This window comes from Pseudomyrmex gracilis, unplaced genomic scaffold, assembly GCF_002006095.1.
Source record: "Pseudomyrmex gracilis isolate BER0280 unplaced genomic scaffold, ASM200609v1 scaffold_80, whole genome shotgun sequence".
NCBI classification, from domain to species: Eukaryota; Metazoa; Arthropoda; class Insecta; order Hymenoptera; family Formicidae; genus Pseudomyrmex; species Pseudomyrmex gracilis.
Genome location: NW_018020664.1, coordinates 476,335 through 488,461, shown reverse-complemented (window position 1 = coordinate 488,461; position 12,127 = coordinate 476,335). Strand labels below are relative to the sequence as shown.

Below are 12,127 nucleotides of genomic sequence, written 5' to 3'. Positions count from 1 at the left end.
TATATATTTATATATATATAGTTATATATATATATATTTATATATATATATTTATATATTTCAGTTCCAAGAAGCAAACTGTTGAGAGACAGAATGTATCTGTTCGCTTGTTCCTTCATAAGTATTTGTTTCAAATGACGTCTGAACATCTATTTAAACATGAAAGAAATCTTACATGTAATTTGATCTTCGATTATCTAAATCTATTTATTGAAAGTAGTCAGTCGATAAAAAAAAGTTCACAGTTATCACGAAAATAGCAGCCGTTAGACTGAATTTGTAGTTTGTGGCTTCATCATTTCTGTTTCGGTGTTTGTTTTTATCTTCTTCGCGGAAAGACGTTTGCGATGAGTGTTTCCGTGCAGCAATTGGAGCACATCAGGCAGCGTTTCGCCAGACAATTTCGTTTTTTTCGACTTGGTTTTTTCTCTCACGGATTGTTGCGGTGTCTGAGTTTTGCATTCCGGCGATGGGAGTATTATCGGAATATTGCTGACCCAGGCTTGCCGTACTAATAAAAGTTCTTTGATTTTTGGAGGAACTGAAACAAATTTGTATCTTATTATTGTGTCGTGAAATATTACAAAAAATACACACGTAAAAAAAAAAGATAAAATACAAATCCACATTTTTATTACTTGTAACTTTAATATTTTTAATATCAAAGTTGCACATCGAATTTTATAAAAAAAAAAAGATACTTACCAGATTCCGGAAATGTATTACCGGATCCTTGCCAAATGCATCCAATTAGTTTCGGTTTGAGCTTTTGCGTCTTCGTGTTTCTCTCGGCTTCGAATTGTTCGCCTAATATCTTCAACTTCATCTTTTGTGTTTGCGGCGACTGTACATCACAAGAAGTATAATTTATTTCAAAATTATATATATATATATATATAAAACCGTGTTTTTATGTAAGATTAATAATTCTCTATATTATCTCTTTACTAAGAAGTGTGTGCAAAACTTTTAGCTTTGTTTTTTTCCCGACGTATTAGAAAAATTACTTTATCGCAATATACTTACCATATCTTCCATCTCTTCTTCGTCAGCTCGCGCTTCTTCGTCAGATAAATATCTAATTTCGAAAAAGAGAGACAATGTTCTAAACAAATTTCTCGTGAGTTGATAATTGAAATATATCGCACACGACTTACCCGTGAGGAACCATGAACTCGTTATCGACGTCGTACTCGTTCTCTTCCGAATTTTCGTCGTCCTTTTCGTCATCAGATCCCTTAAGAGACTCGCCAGGTTCTTCCTCCTCCCACTCATCGTCGGAATCGGCTGTGTAATCGAAGAATTTCTAGAAACGAAAAGAAAGAAACAACCGTCACAGTCTCACGTTATTATTTTTTTTTTTTAATGTTCCGCGCTTTGTTTCCTCGACTCGGTTTATTTTAGACTCGACCGTAACCGCATGAAGCGCGAGGTCTCTCGTGAATAAGCAGGACGTCGATATCAAAGGGACTTCCTTGAGCGATATCTCGGCTTTTGTATCTCCGACTTGTGTTACACTCCGAAGTTCTCTTTAGTTGCGAAGTTACATTCGGCCGCTAAACATTCCATCAAAATGCAGATTCGGTTTTATCGGATCTCTGCCTTTGTGTGTGTTGCGAACACTCGCGATAAAGTGTGTTAGAAAAAAAAATAACAAAAAAAAAACAACGCGCAAACCACCGATGAGACAAAAAGTTGAAGAGATACAACTTGTTGCGCGCGTTTACCGCGTTCCTCGTTATTTATATTAATGTGCAACTTGGTAGCTTTCAAGTAGCTATTTTTATTTCAGCGCTCGCAAACAACTTACTCTTCTTACAATACTTCTTTTTTGTTTCACTCACACACACAATTGTGTGTAACACGCGCGACATTTCGCACGAGATACATCGGAACTTATCGGTGACAATAACGCTTATCACGAACGCCGCGTGTCGTTCGTTTCGTACGAGGATAGTTGCGCACGTCAAACGAAGCGCGATAATTCTCAGCACACATAATTGAAATCAATTAGTTCGAAACGGTAATAAAACCGCGTCGCGGAAGTGTGCCTCCTCGTCTCGAAAAGTCGATAAATTTTCTCTCCCTTTCTCTTTCTCTCTCTCTCTCTCTCTCCTCTTTCTCTTTGCGCAGCGGCGCGAGATATGCTTTGTTCGATAAATCAACGTCGATTTCATCCCTACGTGAGCATCAATTACAAGACTCTTCTCGAGACATTAATTTATTATCGTGGAAAAAAAAGCGCAATCCCACGGGCGATTGATACACTCGTCGTGCGAGGCGAATACAAAAGCAATCGTCGGCTTTTTCGCTAATAAACAAACAAGAAGTCTACGTTCAAGCAGCTTTTTGGCAGCATATATGAAGGTAACGTATAAATGTCTCGAGAGACACGCAATTTATTATCGGGTTTACACGCGGGTGTCTTGGATCTCGGCAATACATTACTTGTCTTCTCAGTCGCGGATTTATTCGTTTCCAAATTGATTTTTTTTTTTTCTAATATCGCAACAATTTTACAATAATTAATTATTATAATTTTCTAAGAAATTTATTTATTCATTTCTCTTCAGAAAAAAATATTTTGCATTAACGGTTTATAATCAGAATATGTATATAATTGCGATCAAATAAATTCTAAATTAAACAATTTATAAAATCAAAAAATTGTAGAATTGATAAAATTAACAAATTAAGAAGGCTGAAAACAATCGCAATAAAAATCGACGTACGACCAATTCATCTAGAATTATTGAATATTATCGTTCACAAATAGACAAATACATAGCTAGGTGTGAAAACTTGTAAAAACAATTTTACTTTCTAATTGTCGCGATATATCTATATAGCAAACGCCATCATTATTTTCTTGTAATTCTATTATTAGCGTTTTTATCTGCGGAATTGACATCGGTGTCATAATTATTGATTAGAGGCGTGAAAAATCCAACACAGGCCTTCTGCACCCATCGAGAGATACCCAAACACGTGGATGTGTGTGCGTGCGTGCGTGTGTGCGTGGACGAAACCGAAAAGAGACGCCAGAGCACACCCGAGAAGGAAAAGCTCGGTTATCGGCCTAGGGGCGCGATGGATGCGCTTTCACTTTGCGCCGATGCAAGCCGCGAAGAGTCGTACATTATTTACTGCGTGTTGTCGCCCGGCGGGCCATCTGTAATGGCTGTTTTATACCCTATTAAGATTACAACCGGTGCTCCTCGTCGCGCGCACCGTCGTGGATTAGGCAACCCCAACAATCAAACTGATTTATTTCCCGAATATTTGACTTAGACCTGCACTTCGTTACCTCTCCCGAGGTAGCGTGACGACGTGCGAAGACCGCACCGAAATTGGAAACCTCGCGGGCTCTTCGTGAAACATGGCCCGGCATTGTGATTTCGCTGTGAGAAAGAGTATAAAATGTATCCGAAGATCAACAATTAAAAAACAATAATTTTTTGTTTTTTAAGGAAAACAGGTTACCGCACTTTGAGCGAAAATTCGACCAACTTGAAAAAATCTAATCAAACTGTTGGACAAGACCTTGCGCGGATACTACGGTATGGCAGCTGATGATAAATTGATACCTGATACATCGTGCACGGTTACTGGAAAACGGTCGAAGCGATGCTGCGCGCGTGAATTACGCGAAAACGCGATGTCACGGAAATATGACGTAGTAGAGCGTACAAGAAGCGTCAGCGAGCGATATCGCTCCCGAACATAATATGCGCGCGTGTCAGCGGATTAGACGCGCACACTCTCTCGCGAATATCCGTCGGGAGGAATAAAAACAAATTTGTTTTTTAAAATACTTCGGTTGGATACTTTTATTTTCAATTAATTTTTCACCGAAAATCTAGAATCTAAAAAAAAGTTCTTTGTAGCTATGAGACGCGTTTTTTTTCTTCTTTCCATCTCGTTTTTTTCTTCACTTTCATTATCGAAACGCACGAGTGCAACAGATTTGCGAGGGCCAAGATACATCAAATCGCTCGGGTTCGGTTAGATAATGAAATGAATCCACCACAGATAGACTCTACCACGTACGAGTCGCTTGTGTCATTTGTTAAAATCGTGGTCTGGTTTTCATTACGTGTATATTTCACATGTAAACCGCGATAACTGCCGTACTTTTTTGGCGCCGCTTTCTAATCTACGGTCTAATACCGGAATTTACGCCGTACAAAAAAAAATTTGCGCTTAAATAAAATCGATAAAGGCCGCCAAACATTTTGCGCACGACGTGAGTTCAAATGTGCACTTTAATTGATGGAGGACGTGGAGAATTTTAATTTCGAAATCGATCGACGGAATCGGAATCTTCGAAGAAGATCTCACGTCGGAGGTGTCGCGTGTTCTTTCCTCGTCTACGTGAAACGTTGCGAAGTCACGGGGTCAAAAAAATTCAAATCTCTTCGCTCGAACAACAACAATCATACACGTCCCGTATCCGAAGGTCATACACTTCGCACCGATAAATGTGCGATCGGCTCGGATAATAGCGCGAAATGAGACACCTTTATCGGTGCTCTTTGTGTCGCGCTCCAGGTCAGAGCCATCGCGAAAGATGGCTTGTGTAAAAACACAATCAGCGACACACACATACGTTATTCGCGCGAGACGCGTTTCTCTTTCTCAATTCGGAAAGATCGTTTCGGGTCAGAGCACGAAGAAGCTCGCGACCGATATGCAATTTCCATCAATCGGAAAACAACTGAATGTAAATTCGAACTCTCGCGTCGTAACGTTTCGATATATAAGTTTCCGAGAGTTGCGTTGTATTTTTGACGACATTCTATTGCGGATCTCTCTCTAACTAGGAAGAAATCTCTCTAATAGAAGAAATAAGAATCTTAAGAGCCAAACGCTGGACGCGGGTGTGAAATATTTATAAGTGTTTCAAACGCGTAAATCAATACGCGTATGATAATTCGAACTGAAAACGGAGAAAACGAACCAAAACGAACCGAAGCGAATTCGGACGGAACGAAAATAAATCCACTCGGCGCGATTCCACATCGCGAGTCGGAAGTGCGATATGTACGTATGTATATCTATGGATGGCCACGTGCGATCCTCGAGACATCCCCGAGAAAAGACACGAGTGCGCGCGTCTGTTTCTCTCTTCTTCCCTCGCGGATTCGCGGAGCGACATCGTTTAGCGAATGATAGCTCGCGTGCGAGAGCATCATGATTATCGGCGCATTTGCCTGGAGAATCGTAAATAACCGGGTTAATTGCCTTGTCAGAAATGGTAATCGAATTGAACGCGTGTATTGATCGCGAATTACTTAAGGCAAAAGATCCGATTTCACCTCGAGGAATGTTAAAAACTCGTTAATATACGCGCGTAAGAAGTGTTTTTTTTTTTTTTTTTCCACACATGTCCCGCCGACCCCTCTTAAATCCGATGAAAATCCGTCTTTTCTGACAGATTTTGTTTTCTTTCTTTTTCTTTGTGACAAACACTCCGGCTGTCATATCGAACCATGATTAATGACGCTGTCAATCACGTTCAAGGAACCGTTCAAAAATTCTTTCGATGGTCGTTACAACGGAAAAAAAATTGGCGACTCTTGCGAGACGCTTAACTCCATCTCTATCGATAAGGACCAAGAGAGGACGAAACTAATGACGAATCTCTTTCTCTCTCTCTTTCGGTGTTCTGGGGACAGGTCGTGCGCGCGATTGCGAATATTCCCTCGGGACGATCGGAGTGACGGTACCGAATGGTACAGGCTACAGCATCCTTATCTCTCGAGGGAACGTCTCTGCGTGGCGGCAATTTCGTCACATGTTCTCGCCGAAGTGTTCTCGACCGAGAATCCCGAACACCAGTTGCAGTCTCGAAACGATACTCGACTTGTTCACGTGGCGCGCGCGCGCGCACGCTAAATGTCCAATCGTTTTCTTTCGACGCGTGACATTCCTTGTAACATTCCTAACGCGCGAATGACTTCGAAGAAATCATTGTTCTGACTCAAAGGGAACCATCAGTTAACGTTATCGATTCTGTAATTTCGAAACTTTGTAAGGGAAAGAATGTACCAATCATCATCCGAGATATGAGACCGAGTGTTAACGAGCACCATAAACCACTCGAAGTTTCTACAAGTTACACGAGATTATTCGTCTGAGAAAAACAAACATTCTTGCTTTATCTCGCACGACTAAAACGAAGTTCAAACTGTAATTCGTACATGTAGAAGACACGTGGAGCAATAGATAAATAATAAACAAAATATTGTCAATCTCGCGCTCGGAGTGTTTTTTTTTTCGCGTTTTAAAGTCAGACACGTTGCGATAAAAACAAATCGAAAATAAAATTGAAAGTTTATTATATAAATTACGTGTGCGGTCTCTGTGTAATTGGAAAAGTCGCATCGTTATCTGTGCGAGATTCAAATCTACGGAAGTACGGTTGTTGTTACTCTGTCATTATGCTCGACGAAGCCATGTTCGATGTGAGTATAATTGCGCTTACGACGATACGTGTTTGCGATTAAACACTCTATCCGTTTTTGATAAACAAGCGAACTCGAACGGAGTACTTAGCATTAATTTCTCTGTGAAAAAAGCGAAGTACAAAAGAAAAATACTTGTATAACAAAAATATTTATCCGTGTCATATATAATTAATATCTTCAGATGGCAGACGAACTACTGTTCTCCGCTTTCGGCTTGACAACGGACACTAGTGAAAGACAGCTATTTTTTCAAAACACAAATTTATCCAACTACTGTGAGATACCGACAATGTGCGCAACGTGTCCGCTCAACAACGATTTCGAAATGCTTGACACTCAGTTAAACATGACGTCAAATCCGATGGACTTTTACCAAGACTTAAATTCTTCCTTGCAATCATCCTGGGACGACTGGTCGACCACCAATACACCTAACTCATCATCAGGTGCGCATTTCGTTTTTATACGTATTGACAGAAAAGCGGAAAAATTTCTTTTGTCTCTCTTCTCGTCAACATGGTTTCATTAAAACATATCGGACATTGTTTATCGGACAGGTTGTTGGAACGAACAGAACGAATTGGATTCGGAGTTGGAGGAACTGGGCTGGTGTCTGGGAAAGTTCGGTGACTGTAGCCTCCCAGAAAAGACGCCATTGTGCACCGCCGGATGCGAGAGATTTCTGCACTTGTCGTCATCTCAGCCGAATCCGCAGCCGCAACACGAAGAATCGTTGCTAGTGCTGGGAGTCGATTTACGATCACTGGAGAACACGTTAGACGCAAATACAATAGGTACGAAAACTGTTCGATCACAGTTATTATTCTAAGAAGACCTAGAAGCGCAATTTCTAAAAGATCCGATACATCAGACTTAAAGAATTGTTTTGTATCTGAGACATATTGAGCTCAAAAATCCATGTGCATTTTGATTTTCAGATTGCAACAATAATCGATTGGATGATGATCTCCTAATTTCGCCAGCAGCTACTGCCGCGTTAGCGACACATGATTACACCAATCGCAGTTTAGGAAACGCGGCCGAAGATCGATGCTTCCCCTGTACATATCAAGGATGTTTAAAGGTTGACTTTTTTTTTAAATCAAGTCTTAAGTATAAGAAAACTCTATATTGAAGTTTATCTAAACTTCATTGCAATTCTAGCCTTTAAAATAAAATAAAAACTTAAAAAGCTACGAACTATTTTTTCCAGGTGTACGCCAAAGCGTCTCATTTGAAGGCTCATTTACGTCGGCATACCGGCGAGAAACCGTTCGCGTGCACTTGGACCGGTTGCAAGTGGCGTTTCAGTCGATCGGACGAGTTAGCGAGACATCGCAGATCGCACTCGGGTGTTAAGCCGTACGCCTGCGAAATGTGCTCCAAGAAATTCGCGCGAAGCGATCATTTGGCCAAGCATCGGAAGGTACATCGGAAGAATGCATATCCGTTGTTTCACGGAGTCAAGGAATTGCGCGGCAGCAAAATCAACGTATCGCCGACGGAAATTTAATCCGTTTGTTACGTAGAACGCGGAGAGAAAGAGATAAAAAAAACAAAAGAACTTGTTTGACGCATAATAATAAAATCTCAACTTTGGATTGAGAGAAATAGTTAGAATTTAATTAGTTTAATTAGTTTTTTTAAGATGTAAAGATCTTAGCTCGGAATTAGCTGAACTGCTCGATTTGCGATTTGCTCGCTAACTGGCGATTACCTCGTGCCTTTTCATAATATTTTTATCGTCTTGAAATTCGCGATAGTTATCAATAGTTTGATATCTTAGCTCGAATTGCTTAACTGCTCGATTTGTGCGATTTGCTCGGTAACTGGCGATTACCTCGTGCCTTTTTTCATAATATTTTTATTGTCTTGAAATTCGCGATAGTTAATAATAGTTAACTATTAAGTTACAAGCCAAAGAAGTTTTATCACGTTGAAATAAAGCACTTGCATGACATAGCGTTTGTATACATTTGCAAAATAAAGCATTTGAATCTACTCTATAGAAATAAGAGATTTCACGAGAATTATATAAAAGAACTAGACTAATGACGTGAATCAGTGAATTTTAATCATGATTTCGATTTTTACGGTGTCTTGTATTAAGTAAGAAGTAATAAGTGTAATCAGTTAGCTTCTCGTTATTTCTTTAAACATGTTCAGAAACGAGATGTCTTAATAAGAAACAGTTGCATTGGAAATTAATACATATTGCAGATTAATAAAATTCTGTGAAAAAAAAAAAGAAAAAAAAAAGATAAATTGTTGGTTTTACCTTATCTTTCAAAAATGGATGCGTTGGAGTTACAACGTCGCTTCGTTTCCGCCATGTTCCCCAATATGGTGGACGACGATTTTCGCAGAACTGCAGCAATTTCGGTCGATGTTTCTCCAGATTGTTTGTGTCCTTTATTATGTTATTATTGGAAGTGCCGTCGTTGTCCTCGTCTGCACAAGAAATCGATTTTATTCGTTAAAATAATAAAAGATAAAAGACAGGTTTGTTACCTCGTTTTCTTTTATTTACCTAGTAGAACAATCTCATCGTCCTTTGCTTCTAATGGCCATGTTCGAGTACACGTTTTAGGCACGTGTTTTTTGTGTATCATGTCTTCGAGATATAATTGTTTATATGGCACATCCGTGTTGAACTTTTTGTCTAAAGCCAGTTTTTCCTCTTCGGTTATTGTTCTTCGATTAATCGGCGCGACTCTCATGTCAGCCTTTATTTCAAAAGGCATGAAATTCGTTTCAACCGCATTCTTCTCTTCTTCCGCCGATTTGACTTCCTGTTTCTTAGTAAAAAAACTAGCAAAATTCGAAGCGGCCTTTTGCTTTTTGCGTTCGGCCTCCAACTTTTCCTCGTCTTTTTTTCTTTTTTCTTCCTCTCGTTTTCTTCGTTCTTCTTCCTTCGCCTCTTTCTCTTTTTGTTTTTGTCTGGAAATAAATTGCGCTTTTAATACGTAAAAACGTAACATGCAATATAACATAGTTTAATTATATATTACATGCTCTCTTACTCTATTTCCATTTGTTTCTTAAGCTCCTTCAATTGTTTCTCCCTTCTCTTCTCCTCCTTCTCCATTCTTTCTCTTTCTTCCTTTTCCCGTTGTCTCTCCTCTCTCTGTTTCCGACGATTTGCCTTTTCCGCCTCTTGTTGTTTTCTTCTTTCCTGATAGGAAACGTAATAAGAATTTTATATACAAGTTTATACACATATGTATATATATAATATAAACGTCGCTTTTTTTGTCAAACGTGTCTTGTATAATTTAAATTATACCTCTTTCAATTTTAACTTTTCCTCTCTTTTTCTAGCTATTTCTTGCATTTTTTCTAATTGTTTTGGTGTTAAGATTTTAATTTTTTTCTTCTTCTTGTCGAGTGTTGGAGTGACAGATGCTGATTCGGTAATTACTTCTTCACTTGTATTTAATATTGACTCGTTAATTCCTTTTTCGTTCATATCTGATGCTGATTGGTCTAATTCACTTGAAGTTTCATTCTCGGAAGATGAATCTAATTGTTTTGGTATTAAGTTTACAACTTTTTTCTTCTTTTTCTCGGACGTCGAAATGACAGGTGTTGATTCGATAATTATTTCTTCACTTGTATTTGATGCTGATTTGTCTAATTCACTTGAAACTTCATCTTCGGAAGATAAATCTAATTGTTTTGATTTTAAATGTTTAACTTTCTTCTTCTTTTTTTCGGGTGTTAAAATGACAACAGGCGGTGATTCTTTAATTACTGTTTTGCTTGTACTTGATGCTGATTCACTTGAAACTTCATTCTTGGAAGATAAGTCTAATTGTTTTGATTTTAAATTTTTAACTTTCTTTTTCCTTTTTTCGGGTGTTGAAATGACAACAGACGGTGATTCGTCAATTACTTTTTCGCTTGTACTTAATGCCGATTTGCCTCGTTTACTTGAAACTTTATTCTTAGAAGATAAATCTAATTGTTTTGATTTTACATTTTTAACTTTTTTCTTTTTTTTCTCAGGTATTGGAGTGACAATAGACAGTGATTCGTCAATTATATTTTTGCTTAATTTTTTTCTTTTACTCGTTTTGCCTAATTCGCTTGAAGCTTTACTATTGGAAGATAAAACTGCAATGTCTGAATTCGAATTTTGGCAGGAATCATGTTCTGGACTTTCAAGAACAATAACTTCTTCTTCATTTTTCGATTCACTAATAGCTTCTTTATTTCTAGCTTCCTTATTTGACACTTTGAGGAACTTTGTTAAAGCGCCAGATTTTTGTTGGAATTTATCCAATTTCTTACGCTTTCCCGAGGAACTCTTTTTAGTTGTAATATGTTTCTTTTTATCTTCATGAGTTTGCTGAGCAATTTGTTCCTTCTCTTTCTTTTCTTTTTTGTTTATTACCTCAATGATGTTAAGTTCATTTACATCACTTAGATCCATTGCTTCCGAGTCTTCTTCCTTATCTTCAGAAATATTCCTAGCAGAATTCTCTTTTGTTGAAAGTTTTATCACTTTAGATTTCTTAGCTTCTATTAAAGGTGAAACTAGTTTCCTCTTTTTTTTTTTATGTACATTATGTTGAGTATCTGGTGATTTAGGAGAACTTAACATTTGAAATGGCAGTTGTGCTAAAATAATGAAAAACACCAAAGTGAAACAATTGATTGTGTCTGTAACTGTGTATGCAATAAAAAAAAAAAGAAAATCAAGCTATACCTTGTTTCATTTTCTTCTTCTTTGAAGAGGTGACTGTTTCTACAATATGTTCCTCTTCTTCCATTGAACTATCCATAGCTTTCATTTCATTTATCTTAAAGTTATAACATACACAAAATTTACATATAAATTATTTGACAAATCTATTATAGAAAAAATATGCAAAAAATAATCGAATTATTGCAAAATTACCTTGTTACTTCTAAAATATCACAGCCTATGTATGTGTGTGCTTCAAATTGATCTTCAATTGTTCTTAATATAGACAATAATGAGTAGAATCTGTTGATGGAACCTTACCATCTATAACCCTAACCCTAATTAAAAACTGAGAACTAACCGGGATCTGTGTAACTTAACCAATTGTGCGAAATCCTGTCGACACAAACAAAAGTATTTGAAAGAAATATCGCGCAAAAAATAAATTAATAATAATTTTCACAATTGAACGAACGTTGCGATGTAAAACAACTACATGTTACAACTGCAACACGGCAAACATAAGTAAACTATAAAATTGTAACGAAATCCGCGGGAAAATCCAGGGAAAATAGTAACCCCGCGCTAACGCCATGGTATAAATGCACATATGTAGATGGTGTTTCGAGAGATGGACAGTTGCGACCAATCACAATTTTTGTCCAGACAACCGTTCGACGGAGTTGACCAATCAAATTGATCAACTTGACCGGAGTCAATGAAAACCTACCCTAAGACGTTCGATAGTACATTTGTACGATTTTCGATTCTATCGACTTTCATACGTCGAAGCAAAACTTGAACGAAGACGATACGCGCGCTGCAGATACAGGTGCATACTTCCGTCTTGTTTTGTACATATAATTTTAACTGGTAAGTTGCAATTAACACGCAAGAGTGTTTTTTTTACAATTGTTAGTGTTTTATTAAAATTCGAGCATACAAAAGTCTTAACTACTAGATTTTT

The 12,127-nt window shown here is 37.9% G+C and overlaps 2 protein-coding genes across 3 annotated transcripts; one reads left to right on the top strand and one right to left on the bottom strand.

Annotated features, from left to right (window-relative positions):
* Nucleotides 1-181: 181 nt before the first annotated feature.
* LOC109855059 (chromatin assembly factor 1 subunit A-like) lies at nucleotides 182-11,736 on the bottom strand. Its single transcript, XM_020428874.1, has 10 exons — nucleotides 11,374-11,736; nucleotides 11,182-11,275; nucleotides 9,757-11,093; nucleotides 9,494-9,645; nucleotides 9,001-9,410; nucleotides 8,749-8,921; nucleotides 1,158-1,306; nucleotides 1,027-1,078; nucleotides 706-844; nucleotides 182-541 (listed from the first exon to the last, which is right to left on the bottom strand). Exons 2-10 carry the CDS (start codon nucleotides 11,264-11,266, stop codon nucleotides 267-269), a joined length of 2,772 nt encoding a protein of 923 aa, XP_020284463.1. The 5' UTR covers nucleotides 11,267-11,275; nucleotides 11,374-11,736; the 3' UTR covers nucleotides 182-266.
* On the top strand, nucleotides 1,333-8,726 carry LOC109855060 (early growth response protein 2-like). Of its 2 annotated transcripts, none has more exons than XM_020428876.1 (5): nucleotides 1,333-2,367; nucleotides 6,652-6,916; nucleotides 7,028-7,264; nucleotides 7,409-7,554; nucleotides 7,684-8,726. In XM_020428876.1, the coding sequence occupies exons 1-5, from the start codon at nucleotides 2,362-2,364 to the stop codon at nucleotides 7,981-7,983; spliced, it is 954 nt and encodes a 317-aa protein (XP_020284465.1). In that variant the 5' UTR covers nucleotides 1,333-2,361; the 3' UTR covers nucleotides 7,984-8,726. The 2 variants fall into 2 exon arrangements, with proteins under 2 accessions (XP_020284465.1, XP_020284464.1); XM_020428875.1 differs by lacking the exon at nucleotides 1,333-2,367 and adding an exon at nucleotides 5,512-6,467 and having other exon boundaries at nucleotides 7,684-8,725.
* Nucleotides 11,737-12,127: the final 391 nt, after the last annotated feature.

What these genes read in the sequence shown, in the direction of transcription:
- LOC109855059 (XM_020428874.1), bottom strand. Translation starts at nt 11,266, where the DNA reads ATGAAAGCTATGGATAGTTCAATGGAAGAAGAGGAACATATTGTAGAA. An exon ending in AAGAAACAAATGGAAATAGA is followed by an intron (nt 9,411 to 9,493) that starts GTAAGAGAGCAT and finishes ATTTATTTCCAG; the next exon opens with ACAAAAACAAAAAGAGAAAG. An exon ending in GAGTTCATGGTTCCTCACGG is followed by an intron (nt 1,079 to 1,157) that starts GTAAGTCGTGTG and finishes TTTCGAAATTAG; the next exon opens with ATATTTATCTGACGAAGAAG.
- LOC109855060 (XM_020428875.1), top strand. Translation starts at nt 6,444, where the DNA reads ATGCTCGACGAAGCCATGTTCGAT. An exon ending in TACACCTAACTCATCATCAG is followed by an intron (nt 6,917 to 7,027) that starts GTGCGCATTTCG and finishes TTTATCGGACAG; the next exon opens with GTTGTTGGAACGAACAGAAC. An exon ending in GTTAGACGCAAATACAATAG is followed by an intron (nt 7,265 to 7,408) that starts GTACGAAAACTG and finishes TTTGATTTTCAG; the next exon opens with ATTGCAACAATAATCGATTG.